The following is a 20795-nucleotide window of genomic DNA, read 5'->3' as shown; positions in this document are numbered from 1 at the left end:
TGAATGTGACCCTTTCACAACTATTGACAGTGTATTCTGTTGGTAATCTTAGATAGACAGCCAATGTTGCTGAGGTGACATTAAACATTCACCCAACCATTCATTCATTCATTCATTCATTCATTCATTCATTCATATTTTAGATAGACAGCCAATCTTGCTGAGGTGACATTAAACATTCATCCATCCATCCATTCATTCATTCATTCATTCATTCATTCATTCATTCATTCATTCATATCACCAAAATTTAAAAAAAATTGAGTGTCATTAAATAAAACATTCCTTCCTTCTTTTTTCATAGAATTTTAACTTTTACAGATCTTTACAGCATGTTTTACAGATGTTTACAGAATTTTTACAGATGTTTACAGCATGTTTTACAGATGTTTACAGCATGTTTTAATGCTAATTTTTAAATTTTTGTATGGTTTATGGTGTTTATGGTGATCATTTTGTTTGAAACCTAATAGCCAATGTGTTTTAATAGCCAATGTGTTTTTCATGCTAAAGTGTTGTTAAAAATTAATTAATTAATTAATTCATTCATTCATCTATCCATCCATCATGGCGGCACATAGTGGTTGGATTGGGATCAATCCTTGTTGGTGAGCCCATTGGGCTATTTCTCATTATATCCAGTGCACCACAACTGGTATTTCAAAGGCCATGGTATGTGCTATCATGTCTGTGAGATGGTGCATATAAAAGATCCCTTGCTACTAATTAAAAATGTAGCGGGTTTCCTCTCAAAGACTATTTGTCAAAATTACCAAATGTTTGACATCCAGTAGCCAATGATACATAAATCAATGTGCTCTAGTTGTGTCGTTAAACAAAATAAATTATCCAACCATCAATTAATCCATCAATTCACTCATTCATTTATCCACACCACGTATGTGGGGCTACTTTCCAAGCGGGACGGGCCCAATATGGGTGCATCAACTGGAGTGTAGAGGAAACGAGACTAGCATCGCTGAGTGTCAGTTCTTGACCTCGAAGGAGATCAAACGTCGCAAACTCACCCACTACCAGGATGCTGGGGTCACGTGTGCAGGTGACGTCAAACTAGTTTATTCACTTTGTTTTGTTTAATGACAAAACGGAGTCTGATATTATGGATAAGTTATAGGATAAATATATTAATCATATAGTGTTTAGCATATCCAGTGTAATAAAAATATGTGACATTTTTCAGATCAGATACTTTCACAATTTGATAACTTTGCAAATTAAATGTAAATTAATCGAGGTCACGGCACTAGATTTATTGACATTTAAGTAAATGTACTAAAGTGACACTTCATAACCAACGTGAGCATTCATAATCATCATTAAAAAACACTCCAATATCACTGAAAGCTGTCAAATGTTAAAACAAATTTAAAATGTTAAACACTAGTTTATTTTTATTTTAAGGATATCCAAAATGACGTCATTCATGTTTGACGTCATTTCCAATCAAAGAGACACTGTCACATATTCTTACGTCATTTGAATATCTAGTAATGGCGGACTGGAATTAAAGTTGTGTACATACAGTTTACAAAAAACACGTTGTATTAAGCTTGAGATTATATGATAAAGAAAATAGTACCCTCATCTGTTTTGGTATTGTCAATATCATATATTAGGAATAAAAAATAATTGTTATTCCTAATATACGATATTGACAATACTGAAAAACACTCTGGTAATAACTTCTATATATTACATATGGAACACGCTATGAACTGATCAACAGTCTGAATAAGCAAGTTGGTATTCGTATTACAGAAGGTGAGACGACAAGTCTGCAGGTTCGACTGGTGGATGGGTCCTCGCAATATGAAGGCAGGGTGGAGGCGTTCTATGAAAACGAGTGGGGCACGATCTGTGATGACCAATTCGACTACTTGGACGCCACCGTCGTCTGCCGGATGCTCGGTTTGCCCACGTAATGCTATTCTCAGACTACCAACTGTCACGACGGAGTTGGCCAACCTCGCCGACATCTCGACTTCTTCGATTCTCCATTTGCTAGTCTGAGCGCTCTTACAACTCGATTATGGTCGTATGCAAGTCTTACGATCGATTAGTTAATAAGCTGAACGTACCTGTCATAAGTTGGGAGTGGGGGAAATTACAATGTAACTGTCGAGTTGGCCAATTCCGTCGTGACAGGTGATAGTATGTGCCTATCATAAGAATGAGCCCGGGGTAGTTTAAGCATTTCAGTATGGCTGACAGAAATACTCATATTTGAAATGACATATAGCTTGTACTATTATCGTTTTTCAAAAGTGTTTTCAGGGTCCCTTAATTTGTTGCTGAGGTACATGTATATAGTATATTTGAACTTTTCCCTACAATGTAATCCAAGATGGCTGACCAATACCTCAAGACAGTCTTCGTACCTGTCATAAGTTGGGACTGGGGGAAATTACAATGTAACTGTCGAGTTGGCCAATTCCGTCGTGACAGGTGATAGTATGTGCCTATCATAAGAATGAGCCCGGGGTATTTTAAGCATTTCAGTATGGCTGACAGAAATAATCATATTTGAAATGACATATAGTTTGTACTATTATCGTTTTCCAAAAGTGTTTTCAGGGTCCCTTAATTTGTTGCTGAGGTACATGTATATAGTATATTTGAACTTTTCCCTACAACGTAATCCAAGATGGCTGACCAATACCTCAAGACTGTCTTCGCCATTGAACACAATGGTTGTTTTCTTTACTCCAGTACAGCAAATATTTTGTTTACTCTATACCCCGAACGCATGCACATGTTTACTCACGTAAGCAAATTTACTCATGCAAGTAAATATATACTCATGTGAGTATCTATGACCTGAGTAAACTGAGTAAACAGGAATAAATTTGCATGTGGTCCAAGGGTCATGCAAAAGTATATTTACTCATGAGCAAATTGGCTTTATATGCAATTTTGTCATGCGAACGCTCAGTGAAATATTCACGAGTATTACTATTTTAATACACCTGAGATTCTGATAATGTCTTCGGAAGATCACATAAAAGATTCCTTGCTGTTCATTGAAAAAAAGGGTAGGCTATTTGGTGGCAGCGAGTAGACCATACGACACAAATACTACATGTTTAACTAACACCTAATAGCTGCTGATTAATCAATGTGCTGGGGTGTCATTAAACAAACATTCCTTTTCTTTCTATGACTTGAAGGGAGAGGGAGAATACTTTACCTGAGCATAACGTTTTCAAAGATTTGTTTAAAATGCGTGACATCAAACTAATCTGTGCTAATCGTGATGACGTCATATTATCGATGGCGGCGACTTTAGTACTGTGATTTACTAAACAAATTAATTAGAAAATTATTTTAGAAGTGTTATAGGATAAATAGAATTCGCTACTCGTGTTTTTTAATATGTAAAATATCAACCTCGTCTAGTTAATTGGTATTTGTCTCGGCAGAGCCTCGACAAATACCAATTAACATCGACTCGGTTGATATTTTCCATATTAAAAAATACTCGTGACGAATCCTCTATATATCGACTGTTTAATCAACATTTAAAACAATAATAATAATTCAAAGGAAACACACATTTGCAATCACTGTTTATTGCAATAAAACAAACATCCATAATTATTGTTTATTTGAATGGAACAAACATCTGCCATCAGTGTTTATTTTAATGGAACAAACATCTGCCATCAGTGTTTTTTTGAATGCAGATGTTTGTTTCATTAAAACAATGTTGTTAACAAAGGCTTGGGTGATATGTTTTCAAATGAGAAGTCCTGATTTTCCCCAGCATCCAGGTCTCTGCAATTTTCTATGTCACCAGTAACATCATGTGGCTACTCTTCGTCCCAGTTCTTGTCATAAAGAAGATTGTGAGTCTCGCGTATGTTGTTTAGCACAACACAGGCCGCAATGACATTGCACGCAAACTGAACATCTACATGCAGGCGCCCGTGGAGACACTTCCATCGACCCTTCCAGTGTTCAAGATTAACAGTATCCCGATATCCCGGGGATACCAGAATTTAATTTTGGATACCAGACTTCAAAAACCCAGTATCCCACCGGGATACCATATAATGCTTCTTCTTCTTTTTTTTAATCCTGCGTTTTTATTTTTTGCGGAAACAATGAAAGTCGTCATTTACTAGTGAAGTTAAGTAACAGTGTCACCCAAGTTTGTTACGATGTTATTTATGAATTTTAGTTAAGTGGGATACTAAATTATCAGGTGGGATTCCTAGATTTAGAAATGTTAGTATCCAACTGGGATATTGCCCCAATTTTTTAATCTTGAACACTGCCTTCAGATGTCCAAACAAATTTTATATGATCATTCGGATGCTACGTGATATCTCCTTGGCATAGACTGAATGAGTCTCTGAATCCGGGCACATGGAATTCTAGCCCATTCTTCCTGCAGTGCATGTGACAGTTGCAGAAGCGTCTGAGGCTCCGGGTCACACTGGCATACACGTCTGTCCAGTTGGTCCCATAGATGTTCAATGGGGTTGAGATCTGGCGATGTTGGTGGTCATGGCAGCACATTAATGTTTTCATACTGTAGGAAATCCATTGTTACACATGCCATATGCGGCCTGGCATTGTCCTGCTGAAAGAGTTCTCTCTGTCGATCCAAAATGGAAAGCATGTGACGGCGAAGAATTTCATCCCGGTAGCGTACAGCTGTCAGGTTGCCTTGTACGAACACAAGTTCACTTCTGCTGGTGTATGAGATGGCTCCCCACATCATGACACTCCCTCCACTGAATCTGTCAACTTGGGTGACACAGTTGTTGGCAAAACGTTCATTGCGGCGTCTGTAAACACGTCGTCCATCACATCGTTGTAGAAGGAAACGTGACTCATCGTTGAACCATACTCGCCGCCAGTTTCCCCCCAAGTTCCACCACTGTACATTCGTGCACCAGCGAACATGTAAATGTCAATGTTGACATCGCAGGACGGGGGCAACATACAATCTCCTAGCCCGTAAACCAGCTTCTCGAAGTCGGTTCCGAATGGTTTGTTCAGACAGCCTTCTCAAACCAGGTAGGCGTCCAGCAATGTTCGTTGCTGTGGCAGTTCGATGACGCAAGTGCAGAACCCGGATGTAGCGATCTTGCGCTGCAGTTGTTATGCGAGGTCTTCCACTTCTGGGCCGGTCTTCAGCTGATTGAAACTGCTGGGACCTGTCCCAGAGATGTGAAATGGTGCTCTGATGAACGTTCGAGTGGCATGCGACTGCTGACTGAGATTCACCTAACTGGTGGCGGCATGTTGTAATGTTTAAATTCGGCAGGTTTAGTCTTGGCGTCTTGTAACTCGTCTACGTCGAAATGGAAATGAGGCATTATTGCGAGCATTGCAGTTTTACATACCCATCACTACACCAATCTTTCCCCCGAGTTCCATGTGCATTGGCCAAAATCTAACCATTTCATGCCGATTTCATGCAATTATTGCACAATGTGCGTTAAATTTGTTTTAGGGTGCATTTGGGCATGCTGTCCCATTTCAGGAACATTAACAAACATGGTCATTCAGCAACATTGTACAAAAAAAAATGGTTTTGTAAAATCAAACACTTTTCTTCTTTCCCTATCACCTATGTGTTTCTTTTTTGACAGAGTATATTAGTTACAAAAAAAAAAATGCTTCATATAGCCAATTAGAAGGGAAAGTCTCAAATACGTGAATACCATTGATAATTCATGAGCCGGAGGAGTCGGCTGGTACCATCTGGGGGACAAATGTTCACAGTGATTGGCAAATTTTTGATAGCATTGCCGGAGTCACAGCTTTCTGTGTGCATCTACCCGTTGTGTGATGCTACTCCCATTTCCACGACAATTATATTTTTACAGAATTGCTAACGGGTGACTATATTAAAAGCATTGTAAAATATTTGTCAGGGCATTTAGCAATACAAAACGTGGATGATTAGGAGTACCAATACTGATTCTTTGAAGATTAGGGTATCATATAACATATATATATATATATATATATATATATATATATATATATATATATATATATATATATATCTTTCTCAGTGACACGGCTACACCGCACAAAGGTGGTCACTTTCCGTCAGGAACTGTGCCGATCATGATGAAAGATTTAAAGTGTATCGGAAGTGAGGACAACATCGGGAAGTGTCGTTACCGAGGTATTGCCACGAACATGATGTTGGGCAGGTGCTCCCACCGCGAAGACGTCGGCGTCACGTGTGCAGGTAATACAGTCACGGCAAGGAATGTTTGTTTAAGTCAAGAATAGAGAGTTTAATGGCGCAAACCCTAGTTTCATCCCGTGAAAATGGACACTAAGTTTAGTTAATCTACAAACCTGCAACACACACACTTTTGGATAAGTTTATAAAAGAGAGAAGCTAAAGTATGTGATGTTTAAGGAGGGGTGGGGGGGGGGGGGGGGTGATTCCGTCTACAAAAACCTAGAGCTTGTCTCAATAACCATTACTTCTCAGACGAACGTGCGTTTTTAGAATTATAAAAAATGCATTTTTAGGTTGGCCCTTAATCACAAAACATTTTCATTGCTTAGTGAAACGTGCTATTCACTAAACAAGACGCAAACCCATCGCGCTTTGCGTGCCCGCTATCGTGTGCCTTATGGGGATTCCCTCATTGTGTTGATAACTACCAATATAAATGGCCGACAATAACAATCCTTTCTGTAAATGTGATAGGTATTCAGTCTGATATTAACAAACTATTTTACGCAATAAAAAATCTGAAATAATTTTGTTGCAAGAGGCACCTAGCTTACCTAAGGATGAGAAACAGTGGTCAGCTGAATGGGGTTACAAGTATTGTTTCTCTCATGGAACAAGCAATAGTACTAGTGTTGCAATACCTTTTAGAAATAACTTTGACTATACAGTCAATCAAATTATAATTGACGATAATGACTTATACATTGTTTTAGACATGACTATAGACAGATTTCGCTTATCTCTACTAAATTTGTATGGTCCAAATTCAGATTCACTTTGGGTTTTTTAATAACCTCAAAGATTTTTTTTTTTAATCTTCCAGGTTCTATTATTATGGCAGGAGATTGGAGTGTTGTTCAGAATTATACACAAGATAACTATAAATACAAGCAGAAACACAATAATTTATCTCATAACAAAAGTATAGAAATAAAACACTATTTAGACTTAGATGATCCGTGGAGACTACTAAACCCTAATAAACACCAGGATATATGGTGGCAGTAAACATTAGCCAAACAAAACAGACTGGACTATTTTTTTTAGTATCAACAGATATATTAGCATTAGTTAAAAATTGTAATATCGGTATAAATTATAAATCGGACCACTCACTAATTTCACTCGAATTATCAGTTCACCAAAAACAACGAAGGCCAGGTTACTGGATATTAAATGCAAGTCTGCTACAGGACAATAACTACGTTTAGCTTATTAAACAAATTATAAAACAAACTATTAAGGAATACCAAGTTTCAGGAGAAGATTATAAAGACATGAAATTTTCTATAAATGACCAACTACTTTTCGAAATTTAAAAAATGCGAATAAGAAGTGAAACTATTTTATATTCAACACAACGAAAACAAGACAAAACAAAATAAAGCAGAAAAAAAATCTCGACAAGATTAAATTAAAATCAATATTCCAAACATTAACTAATGAAGATGCTAAAATATTACAGGAAAAAAAATAGAATTGGAAACATTACGGAGTGAAAAAATAAAAGGCATTATATTTTGGTGTAAAGCAAAATGGTATGAAGAGGGGGAAATGTTGTCAGTACAGAATATTTTCTAAATTTAGGAAAGAGGAACTATACTAACAAAAAGATGTCAGAAATATTTGATGAATTTAATATTGTATATACTGAGAAGTCTGAAATATTAAAGGCAACATCAAATTTCTATAAAACATTATACACTAATAAAATTATAATAAACGATAACAAGAAAATATAAATAACTTCATGAATATTAATGAAAAAGTTGTCAGAAAATGAAAGGGACTCATGTGAAGGAACTATATATTTTATTGAATGTATTGAATTAAACATGAAAAATGGAAAAAGTCCAGGATCCGATGGATTTAGTGTAGAATTTTATAAATATTTTTGTGAAGAAATTGGTATTTTCCTCTGGCGTTCTATCAACTTTGCATATAATTCTGGTAGTTTTTCCGATTTTCAGAGGCACAAAACTAGGTATTCCAAATGAGAGTAGAGACAGGAGGTTAATTAAAAACTGGAGATCCATTACTTTATTAAATGTAGATTATAAAGTTGCATCTGGAGTTATTACTCAAAGAATGAAAAAGGTCTTACTAAATATAATCGATGAATCACAAACAGGTTGTTTAAAAGATCGATGCACTGGGGAAAGTACTCGAATGTTTTATAATGTTATGAGCCACTGTAAAACAAATGATATATTCTGGGTCTACAAATGACAATTGATTTTGAAAAAGCCTTTGATACAGTAGAGTGAGAGTTTGTTGATAAATCACTTCAAACTTTTAATTTTTGAGTCTTTCCGTTAATGGATAAACCTAACTTTTCAGAATATCTGTAGTCCAAATATTAAATTTGGTTATTTTTCTGATTGCTTCAAATGTGAACGAGACGTAGACAGGGTGATCTTATTTCTCCTTATGTGTTCCTTATATGTGTCGAATTATTGTCTCTTGCGGTAAAATGAAATGAACATATTGAAGACATACGCATAAATAATCAAATGTACACCATATTTTAATACGCAGACGATACAAATATTATTTTAGATGGATCAGAAAGAACGTTATCAGAACTATTAAAAACGCTTGAAAATGTTGCCCAATGTTCTGGACTTAAGCTTAATACAGACAAGAATGTGGTCCTCGCATACTACTGCATTGGTCAAAAGAACCCTTTAAGATTCTCGGAATAATCATTTCGACATATCTATGTCAAATGTTTTCTCTCAGTTTTGAAAAACAGCTATCAAAAACAGGAAGAATACTATTTTCTTGGTCTAACAGATCTTTAACAATTGGTCGAAAAATAACTATAATTAGATCTAAAATCCTTCCTCTGTTTACACTACTTTGTAAATGTATCTGGAACGGTAAGAGGGACAGAATTAAGCGGACAATGTTAATGAACGATTATAAAAATGGCAGGCTCAAAAAGATAGATGCGATATCTCTTTTCAAATATGTGAAAGTAACATGGATACAACGACTATTAAATTCAGATGGATTGTGGCAAAAACTAACAGAAACTTTATTGTTAGAATTTGGGGGTAAACATGTATTTACATTCCAAAAATATCAATTAATTAAAGTTTCAAAATGCATTCCAGATTTATTTTGGAAAGACGTCTTATCTGATTTTGCATTGGCAAAAACAATTGGACTTCAGACCAAACACAAGTTATTCAAACATCACTACTAAATTTTATCCCTCCCAAATCAATCAAACTATTGCTTAATTGGTACAACAGAGGCTTAAAAAATATAAAAGATATACTTTCTCCAAACGAGCAAATTAAAAAAATTATATCGCTACACAGAAAATTTTATTTAAATTGTAATTATTTGCTTTATTTCAGATTAATTAACTACATTCCCAAACACCTGTTTTGATGCTCTAGATGTCGAATCTTGAGTAACAAGACTGACACCCCCCCCCCCCCCCCCCCAAAAAAAAAAAAAAAAAAAAAACCCAACAAAAAACAACAACCCAATTGTAAAGTCATATATAATTTATATGTGAATAAAATTCAGTCATCCATGTTTGACATAGCTGCAAATGGTCACAAAAATTTAATAATGACATTACTGAAACATTTCTGTCTCAATGTTTTGAAATGGTACACAAAACCACAATAGATACTAAAACTCAGAATCCTCAGTTCAAACTTATGCATCACATTCAGACAACGAATACTTACCTACAGAAATGTGGTATACAAAGTGACAGCATCGCATTCAGACAACGGATACTTACCTACAGAAATGTGGTATACAAAGTGACAGCATCACATTCAGACAACGGATACTTACCTACAGAAATGTGATATACACAGTGACGATTTATGTACTTTTTGCAGTGAAGAAGCTCGAGTCATTAGAACATTTATTTTTTCATTGCTCTCATTCTAAAACGTTTTGGCAACAGTTCGAAAGATGGTTTAATGATAAAACAGGTTTGATTGTAAATCTTAATATAATCAACATATTACTTGGGAATCCTACTAAACCACATCATTAACTTAGTTAGCAAAACACGTCTTTAACATACACACAGTTACACAGCGTTAAACCATACATCATGGCCAAAGTTAGACATCGATAATACATATAGTATAGAAAGAATATGCTCTACTAACACCCAGTTGTCCTCAGTGTGGTCACACCAAAGATGTCAAACATTATTTGTTGGTTTGCCCAGGTTCCGAACATCCCAGGAAATCTCTAAAATCCTTCTGCAATTTAGGCCTTTCGTTCTCTTTTAAACCCACAAAATCATGTCACGCCTCAAATTGACAGCGTGTTTGAACGTTCATTGGATAAGGCAAGTCAAATACTTATAAGTAATAAAAGGAACATGTTTAAAATTAACATTTTATGTGTAACTTCTTATTTCATGATTATTGTACGGGGCGTGTTCCTTCTACTACCCGCTGCCCCATCAACCAACCGCGTCTCTCACAATGCACACAAGTGTTGAATCTCATGTGTTGAAGAAGTTCCTATTTTTAAGTTTAACCCACCCCCCCCCCCCCCCAAAAAAAAGAAAAAAAGAAAAGAAAAAAAGTTAGTTTTAAAAAAAAAATATATATATATTTTTTTTTAAATCCTATATCCGCCCAGGGTATCAATCTATTGTGCAAAACACTATTTTTCTCAAGTTTTGTTGAACATGTTCATCTAACAAAGCCATTTTTCCTGATTCCGTGATCTTTGCTGGACCTATTATAGTTTTAACGACGCCACTAGAGCACATTGATTAATTAATCATCGGCTATCGGATGTCAAACACATTTGGTAATTATGACTCGTAGTCATCAAAGGAAACCCGCTACATGTTTTCTAATGCAGCAAGGGATTCCTGTGACGCAAGTACCTCAAGTGAGCACTCAACCGACTGAGCTAAATCCCGCCCCTTTTTTGTGAGTAAGGGCCCAGGCATTTGGGAACATCGTCAGGTGTACGAAAATTAATAAAATTTAAGTACTTCTAATTTAAATGATCAAAAACGGTTTTAAAATTAGGGTCTGTCACTATAAGATTTCTGAAGCGGGACGTAGGCCAGTGGTACAGCGTTCGCTCGATGTGCGGTCATTGTGGGATCGATCCCCGTCGGTGGGCCCATTAGGCTATTTCTCGTTCCAGCCAGTGCACACGACTGGTATATCAAAGGTCGTGGTATGTACTACTATGTCTGTGGGATGGTGCATGTAAAAGATCCTTTGCTGCTAATCGGAAAGAGTAGCCCATGAAGTGGTGAAAGCGGGTTTCCTCTCTCAATATCTGTGTGGTCCGTAACCATATGTCTGACGCCATATAACCGTAAATAAAATGTGTTGAGTGCGTCGTTAAATGAAACATTTCTTTCTATAAGATTTATCTACGTGATCTCCCGCGTCTCGTACGTGTGACGTGTACCTAGGTCAGGAAAATCCATTTGCACGGGTATGTGGTTCGCGGTTTTTACGTTTAGTAGACGATTCACATTTAAGTAATTGCTACATTTGGTCCCTCATCACGTAATTAACAGCGAAGCAATATGCATTAAGATACTTTATTAAAGAGCATTATTAAACCCCCAAAAATTTATTCGATCTTCGTAGATTTCTATGAAATAATGAATTCAGAACTGACATGTTTTTAACATTGTAAAGTCCTCAATCTACACTGGATTCATACAACACGTATACAATTTTCCTTCAGTCAGATAATGCGATATCTCTTAACACTAACAAATTAAAACAAATGAACATATGTTAAATAATACAGTACACGTCAACGTGAAAAAAATTAAAACTTTACTCTGTATTTTGTTCACTACGTGTACGCAATTCGTTCGTGAGACACGCGCCTCTCACACCTTTTGCGAACGTTATGCGTAGATAAATCATCAACTCAATAATAATTGATCACTGTCTTAAAGGATCATATGAACTGGATCCAGCGCGTGCGTGCGGTTTGACTGTTGCGTCTGCGACTTGCGTTATGGGCAAATAGAGGAAACCCGCTACATTTCTCCATTAGTAGCAAAGGATCTTTTATATGCACTATCCCACAGACAGGATAGTATATACCAGGATATTCTAGTCGTGGCATGATACCTGGAACGAAATAGCCCGTTCGGCCCACCGATGGAAATCGATCCTAGAGCGACCGAGCATCTGACAAATGTTTTACCATTGGGCTACGTCCCACCCCGGGCAATTCTAGAAAGTGTAGGTTTCAGGCAGAAATACACTCTTCTTTCTTTCTTTCTTTCTTTCTTTCTTTCTTTTCTTTTCTTTTTTCATTTTTTTCCCCCAGTACACCGTACCTTTAAATAGGGACTTTCTTCTTCTTCTTCTTCTTCTTCTTATTATTATTATTATGTTTTTACTTCAGTTTTACCGGCCATTCGAGTAGAATCGTGCATGGCAGACAACAGACAGACAGGAGACAATCTGGAGACTTTGAAGATCATCGATAACAGGTGAGTCAGTGGAGAGTTTGAGTCCCACTACACACTTCAGTTTGTTATGACGATCTGGAGACTTTGAAGATCATCGAGAACAGGTGAGTCAGTGGAGAGTTTGGGTCTCACTACACACTTCATTTTCTGGTGACGATCTGGAGTCTTTGAAGATCATCGAGAACAGGTGAGTCAGTGGAGAGTTTGAGTCCCACTACACACTTCATTTGGTTATGACGATCTGGAGACTGAAGATCATCGAGAACAGGTGAGTCAGTGGAGAGTTTGGGTCTCACTACACACTTCATTTGGTTATGACGATCTGGAGACTGAAGATCATCGAGAACAGGTGAGTCAGTGGAGAGTTTGGGTCTCACTACACACTTCATTTTCTAGTGACGATCTGGAGTCTTTGAAGATCATCGAGAACAGGTGAGTCAGTGGAGAGTTTGGGTCTCACTACACACTTCATTTTCTAGTGACGATCTGGAGTCTTTGAAGATCATCGAGAACAGGTGAGTCAGTGGAGAGTTTGGGTCTCACTACACACTTCATTTTGTGGTAACGTTCTTGAGACTTTGAAGATCATCTAGAACACGTGAGTCTGTGGAGAGTAGTGGTCTCACTACACACTTCATTTTGTGGTAATGTTCTTGAGACTTTGAACATCATCTAGAACAGGTGAGTCAGTGAACAGTTTGGGTCTAACTACACACTTCAGTTTTCCGAGACTCTGAAGATTATTAGGGTTATCATGCGGGCAGGGTAATTTTTGCCCGAATTAAAAAAAAGTCCCTGAATCTGAATTACAGCATTTATTCATTATTAGCATTACTACCAAACAGCTGTATAGTGTTCCAGGCGAGTCTAAACCCATTATTAGCATTACTACCAAACAGCTGTATAGTGTTCCAGGCGAGTCTAAACCCATTATTAGCATTACTACCAAACAGCTGTATAGTGTTCCAGGCGAGTCTAAACCCATTATTAGCATTACTACCAAACAGCTGTATAGTGTTCCAGGCGAGTCTAAACCCATTATTAGCATTACTACCAAACAGCTGTATAGGGTTCCAGGCGAGTCTAAACCCATTATTAACATTACTACCAAACAGCTGTATAGTGTTCCAGGCGAGTCTAAGCCAATTATTAGCATTACTACCAAACAGCTGTATAGTGTTCCAGGTGAGTCTAAACCCATTATTAGCATTACTACCAAACAGCTTTATAGGGTCCCAAGCGAGTCTAAACCCATTATTTGCATTACTACCAAACAGCTTTATAGGGTTCCAAGCGAGTCTAAACCCATTATTAGCATTACTACCAAACAGCTGTATAGGGTTCCAGGCAAAAGTCTAAACCCATTATTAGCATTACTACCAAACAGCTTTATAGGGTTCCAGGCAAGTCTAAACCCATTATTAGCATTACTACCAAACAGCTATATAGGGTTCCAAGCGAGTCTAAACCCATTATTAGCATTACTACCAAACAGCTGTATAGTGTTCCAGGTGAGTCTAAACCCATTATTAGCATTACTACCAAACAGCTTTATAGGGTTCCAGGCAAGTCTAAACCCATTATTAGCATTACTACCAAACAGCTATATAGGCTACCAAGTGAGTCTAAACCCATTATTAGCATCACTACTAAACAGCTGTATAGTGTTCCAGGTGAGTCTAAACCCATTATTAGCATTACTACCAAACAGCTATATTGGGTTCTAAGTGAGTCTAAACTCATTATTAGCATTACTACTAAACAGCTTTATAGGGTTCCAGGCTAGTGTAAACCTATTATTAGCATTACTACCAAACAGCTTTATAGTGTTCCAGGCGAGTCGAAACGCATTATTAGCATTACTACCAAACAGTTTTATAGTGTTCCAGGTGAGTCTAAACCCATTATTAGCATTACTACCAAACAGCTATATTGGGTTCTAAGTGAGTCTAAACTCATTATTAGCATTACTACTAAACAGCTTTATAGGGTTCCAGGCTAGTGTAAACCTATTATTAGCATTACTACCAAACAGCTTTATAGTGTTCCAGGCGAGTCGAAACGCATTATTAGCATTACTACCAAACAGCTGTATAGTGTTCCAGGCGAGTCTAAACCCATTATTAGCATTACTACCAAACAGCTTTATAGTGTTCCAGGCGAGTCTAAACCCATTATTAGCATTACTACCAAACAGCTGTATAGTGTTCCAGGCGAGTCTAAACCCATTATTAGCATTACTACCAAACAGCTGTATAGTGTTCCAGGCGAGTCTAAACCCATTATTAGCATTACTACCAAACAGCTGTATAGGGTTCCAGGCGAGTCTAAACCCATTATTAGCATTACTACCAAACAGCTGTATTTTGTTCCAGGCGAGTCTAAGCCAATTATTAGCATTACTACCAAACAGCTGTATAGTGTTCCAGGTGAGTCTAAACCCATTATTAGCATTACTACCAAACAGCTTTATAGGGTCCCAAGCGAGTCTAAACCCATTATTTGCATTACTACCAAACAGCTTTATAGGGTTCCAAGCGAGTCTAAACCCATTATTAGCATTACTACCAAACAGCTGTATAGGGTTCCAGGCAAAAGTCTAAACCCATTATTAGCATTACTACCAAACAGCTTTATATGGTTCCAGGCAAGTCTAAACCCATTATTAGCATTACTACCAAACAGCTATATAGGGTTCCAAGCGAGTCTAAACCCATTGTTAGCATTACTACCAAACAGCTGTATAGTGTTCCAGGTGAGTCTAAACCCATTATTAGCATTACTACCAAACAGCTTTATAGGGTTCCAGGCAAGTCTAAACCCATTATTAGCATTACTACCAAACAGCTATATTGGGTTCTAAGTGAGTCTAAACTCATTATTAGCATTACTACTAAACAGCTTTATAGGGTTCCAGGCTAGTGTAAACCTATTATTAGCATTACTACCAAACAGCTTTATAGTGTTCCAGGCGAGTCGAAACGCATTATTAGCATTACTACCAAACAGTTTTATAGTGTTCCAGGTGAGTCTAAACCCATTATTAGCATTACTACCAAACAGCTATATTGGGTTCTAAGTGAGTCTAAACTCATTATTAGCATTACTACCAAACAGCTTTATAGTGTTCCAGGCGAGTCGAAACGCATTATTAGCATTACTACCAAACAGTTTTATAGTGTTCCAGGCGAGTCGAAACGCATTATTAGCATTACTACCAAACAGAGTCGAAACGCATTATTAGCATTACTACCAAACAGCTTTATAGTGTTCCAGGCGAGTCGAAAAAGCATTATTAGCATTACTACCAAACAGTTTTATAGTGTTCCAGGCGAGTCGAAACGCATTATTAGCATTACTACCAAACAGCTTTATAGTGTTCCAGGCGAGTCGAAACGCATTATTAGCATTACTACCAAACAGCTGTATAGTGTTCCAGGCGAGTCGAAACGCATTATTAGCATTACTACCAAACAGCTGTATAGTGTTCCAGGCGAGTCTAAACCCATTATTAGCATTACTACCAAACAGCTATATAGGGTTCTAAGTGAGTCTAAACCCATTATTAGCATTACTACCAAACAGCTGTATAGGGTTCCAGGTAAGTCTAAACCCATTATTAGCATTACTACCAAACAGCTGTATAGTGTTCCAGGCGAGTCTAAGCCAATTATTAGCATTACTACTAAACAGCTGTATAGTGTTCCAGGTGAGTCTAAACCCATTATTAGCATTACTACCAAACAGCTTTATAGGGTTCCAAGCGAGTCTAAACCCATTATTAGCATTACTACCAAACAGCTGTATAGGGTTCCAGGCAAAAGTCTAAACCCATTATTAGCATTACTACCAAACAGCTTTATAGGGTTCCAGGCAAGTCTAAACCCATTATTAGCATTACTACCAAACAGCTATATAGGGTACCAAGTGAGTCTAAACCCATTATTAGCATCACTACTAAACAGCTGTATAGGGTTCCAGGCAAAAGTCTAAACCCCTTATTAGCATTACTACCAAACAGCTGTATAGTGTTCCAGGTGAGTCTAAACCCATTATTAGCATTACTACCAAACAGCTATATTGGGTTCCAGGTGAGTCTAAACCCATTATTAGCATTACTACCAAACAGCTATATTGGGTTCTAAGTGAGTCTAAACTCATTATTAGCATTACTACTAAACAGCTTTATAGGGTTCCAGGCTAGTGTAAACCTATTATTAGCATTACTACCAAACAGCTTTATAGTGTTCCAGGCGAGTCTAAACCCATTATTAGCATTACTACCAAACAGCTGTATAGGGTTCCAGGCGAGGCTAAACCCATTATTAGCATTACTACCTAACAGCTGTATAGGGTTCCAGGCGAATCTAAACCCATTATTAGCATTACTACCAAACAGCTTTATAGGGTTCCAGGCGAGTCGAAACGCATTATTAGCATTACTACCAAACAGCCATATAGGGTTCCAAGCGAGTCTAAACCCATTATTACGTGGGTTACAACTAATATTGTGGGTAAAAATATCGAAATACAGTGACGAAAGGTTTCAGGGAAGCTCATTTTGCTCGAACATTGCTCGGGCGTTTGCCCGATTTGAGAATTTGCTCCATCACTGGGTGGGGTGTGGGTGAAGTGGGGGTGGTTTGAGAGGAGCAACTGATCAGCTGCCTCGGACGCTTATATTGTTTGATTGTTGTTGTGTTGTGTTTTGTTTTTCAGCTGTCCATCATCTGAGATCGGGAAACTGATGCGAGAGAAGCCGACCAGGTCCCCCGACACCACGAAGGTTACATTCCAACTCCAGCCGTGGATGTTTAACAAGTTCCTCGACATCTCTGTGTCTTGCACCGTCAAAGTGTGTCCCATGGGACAGACCTCGTCCTGTGATCCGGTCAGTTCACTTCACCAGACTAGAGTTATGCTAGGATAAGACTACCAACTGCCACGACACATTTCGCAAACTGTCTGCCCTCACGACTTCTACGATTATCCAGTTGCTTGTTTGAGCGCTCTTACAACTCTATTCTCGTCATATACGACTTCTAGGACCGATTAGTTGTTATGTTAGGCTCAGACTACCAACTGCCATGACATAGTTGGCCAACAGTTTGTTCTCACGACTTCTACGACTGTTAAGGGCTGATATAGCATGTTACAGGCATGTTGCAAAGCTCATATAACATATTCCAGGGCTTGTATAACATGTCGCAGGGCATATATCGCATGTTGCAGAGCTCATATAACATGTTCCAGGGCTCATATATCATGTTGCAGAGCATATATAGCATATTGCAGAGCTCATATAACCCCTGCACGTGCTGTAACCTCACCGTGGTGCAGGGGTGTAACATTCTCTTTGAGAATGGCCAATACAGCACAAATTGAAATTTTGAGTAAAAGTCAGTATCTATCTGTGATATTTGTATTTTTGCGCAGTTCTTTACACTGTTTTTATTTAAATCTTGAATTTTTATATTTATGTTGATCATCACCTTATTTGTTTCCATTACCATAGTTTAACACCCAATAGCCGATGTATTTTTCGTGCTGGGGTGTCGTTAAACATTCATTCATTCATTCATTCATTCATTCATTCAAGCTCATATAACATGTTCCAGGGCTCGTACAACATGTCGCAGGACATATATAGCATGTTGCAGAGCTCATATAACATGTTCCAGGGCTCATATAACATGTCACAGGGCTCATATAACATGTTCAAGGCTAATATAACATGTTCCAGGTCCCATATAACATGTACCACGGTTCATATAACATGTCGCAGGGCCAATATAACATGTTATAGTGCTCATATAACATGTCGCAGGTCCCATATAACATGTCCCACAGTTCATATAACATGTTGCAGGGCTCACATGTTGCAGAGCTCATATAACATATTCCAGGGCTCATATAACATGTCGCAGGGCTCATATAACATGTTCAAGGCTAATATAACATGTTCCAGGTCCCATATAACATGTACCACGGTTCATATAACATGTCGCAGGGCCAATATAACATGTTATAGTGCTCATATAACATGTCGCAGGTCCCATATAACATGTCCCACAGTTCATATAACATGTTGCAGGGCTCACATGTTGCAGAGCTCATATAACATATTCCAGGGCTCATATAACATGTCGCAGGGCTCTTATAACATGTTCAAGGCTAATATAACATGTTCCAGGTCCCATATAACATGTCCCACGGTTCATATAACATGTCCCACGGTTCATATAACATGTCGCAGGGCCAATATAACATGTTATAGCGCTCATATAACATGTTATAGCGCTCATATAACATGTTATAGCGCTCATATAACATGTTATAGCGCTCATATAACATGTTATAGCGCTCATATAACATGTCGCAGGTCCCATATAACATGTCCCACTGTTCATATAGCATGTTGCAGGGCTCACATGTTGCAGAGCTCATATAACATTTTCCAGGGCTCATATAACATGTCCCTTGGCTCATACAGTCGCGAAAAATCCCGGAAACTATAAAAGGAAAGAAAAAGAACTGTTTACGTCAGGCCATCTACATTTCATAGAACAAATGTCGACCTTTGGTAATTTGAGGGATGCACACGCACCCGTCGCACAAGCCCCACCCCCGCTTGCAGGCCTGCTTGTCCTGTCTGCAGAATGGTGCTTATAAAAGATCATTTGCTGCTAATCGAATTGGGTAGGCGGGTATCTCTGTCATATTTGCGTGATATATAACCGTATTCAAAATGTGTTGACTGTGTCGTTAAATAAAACATTCCTTTCTTTCTGTCGTAGACCAACTGTGATGGGGGAGGAGACGGGTTTCCTTTCTAATTATCTCTCTGACATATTTCCAATGACATATAACCGTATTCAAAATGTGTCGTTAAATAAGACATTCCTTCCTTTCTCTGTTGTAGACCAACTGTGATGGGGGAGGAGACAGGTTTGGAAGAAAGCGGAGATCTCTTAATGTCTCGGATGAGTACGTCCGAAAGTCGTTCAGCATCCGCAAGTCGTCTGTCACACATCCGACACGTGAGTACATATTTTCTTTCTTCACCAAACATGTTTTTCTCTGTAAATAACTTACTGTAATAGTTAAAAAAATTGTTTTCAGTTTGTAGTCTGTCTCTCTCTGTCTGTCTCCCTTTCTCTCTCTCTCTGTGTCTCTGTCTCAATATATCTGGGTCTTTCTCTCTTATCCTTCTCTCTCTTCCTCTCAACTCAATCTCTGTCTCTCCCAATCTTTCTCTCCATATCTCCCAGTCTCTCTCTCTCTCTCTCTCTCTCTCTCTCTCTCTCTCTCTCTCTCTCTCTGTCTCAATATCTCTGGGTCTCTCTCTCTTATGCTTCTCTCTGTCTCTCTTCCTCTCTCTCTCTCTCTCTCTCAACTCAATCTCTCTCTCTGAACTCAATTTCTCTCTCTCTTTCTGTCTCTCCCAATCGCTTTCTCTCCGTATCTCCCAATCTCTCTCTCCCCTCTCTCCCTCTCTCTCTCTGACTGGTACAATGTACTGCTCCCAAAAACAACCAGTACCCTTCCATCTTTCAGGGAAGTCGGAGAGTTTGGAAGAAACTGATGATGTCAAACTCAATGTCACAACTCTGATTGCAGCTGGCATTGCCATGGTGATCATCATGATGCTTGTCATCACCATTGTGGTCATTTTGCTTCTGAGGATGAAACGGTCCAAACGTAACTCCAAGGTACAGGATGTGTGTCAACAGAAGCAGGCCACCTAATTCCAGAGGAAACATAATCCACTTGTAGAAACAGACAGTAGGAAGTACTATCTTTAACTCTGTGGACATCCAGAATTTTAACATTGTTGTAATTAACTTTTCTTAAACATGTATCTTTTATTTTATTTTTTATTTTTCCTTTTTATTCTTTTTTTATTTTTATTTTTATTTTTTTTAGTAAGTATTCAGATATATATTTTATTTTATGCAATTAATTTCAATAAAAATTCAATTATTCAATCTTGAAGGTTTTGTGTTATTATTAAATGAAGTGGTCCCAGGATGTTATGGGTTTTTTCTTTTTAAATTGGTCTCAACTACGTAACATACCGCCAATGAGGAAATATACATAGAG

General features: G+C 37.9%; 1 protein-coding gene across 3 annotated transcripts; it reads left to right on the top strand.

The window, feature by feature from the left end:
- The first annotated feature begins 1024 nt into the window (after window positions 1–1024).
- LOC121385549 lies at window positions 1025–20475 on the top strand. Of its 3 annotated transcripts, none has more exons than XM_041516263.1 (6): window positions 1025–1060; window positions 1780–1939; window positions 12626–12713; window positions 17412–17583; window positions 19615–19732; window positions 20250–20475. In XM_041516263.1, exons 1-6 carry the CDS (start codon window positions 1040–1042, stop codon window positions 20438–20440), a joined length of 750 nt encoding a protein of 249 aa, XP_041372197.1. In that variant the 5' UTR covers window positions 1025–1039; the 3' UTR covers window positions 20441–20475. The 3 variants fall into 3 exon arrangements, with proteins under 3 accessions (XP_041372197.1, XP_041372195.1, XP_041372196.1); XM_041516261.1 differs by lacking the exon at window positions 1025–1060 and adding an exon at window positions 6054–6235 and having other exon boundaries at window positions 1565–1939; XM_041516262.1 differs by lacking the exon at window positions 1025–1060 and adding an exon at window positions 1567–1614.
- Window positions 20476–20795: the final 320 nt, after the last annotated feature.

Source organism: Gigantopelta aegis, chromosome 11 (genome assembly GCF_016097555.1).
Source record: "Gigantopelta aegis isolate Gae_Host chromosome 11, Gae_host_genome, whole genome shotgun sequence".
NCBI lineage: Eukaryota > Metazoa > Mollusca > Gastropoda > Neomphalida > Peltospiridae > Gigantopelta > Gigantopelta aegis.
This window is presented reverse-complemented; position numbering and strand designations above follow the sequence as displayed.

Coding starts and splice junctions, on each gene's coding strand:
- LOC121385549 (XM_041516261.1), top strand. Junction 6,236..12,625: donor CGTCGGCGTCACGTGTGCAG/GTAATACAGTCA, acceptor TTTTTACTTCAG/TTTTACCGGCCATTCGAGTA. Junction 12,714..17,411: donor TTGAAGATCATCGATAACAG/GTGAGTCAGTGG, acceptor TTTGTTTTTCAG/CTGTCCATCATCTGAGATCG.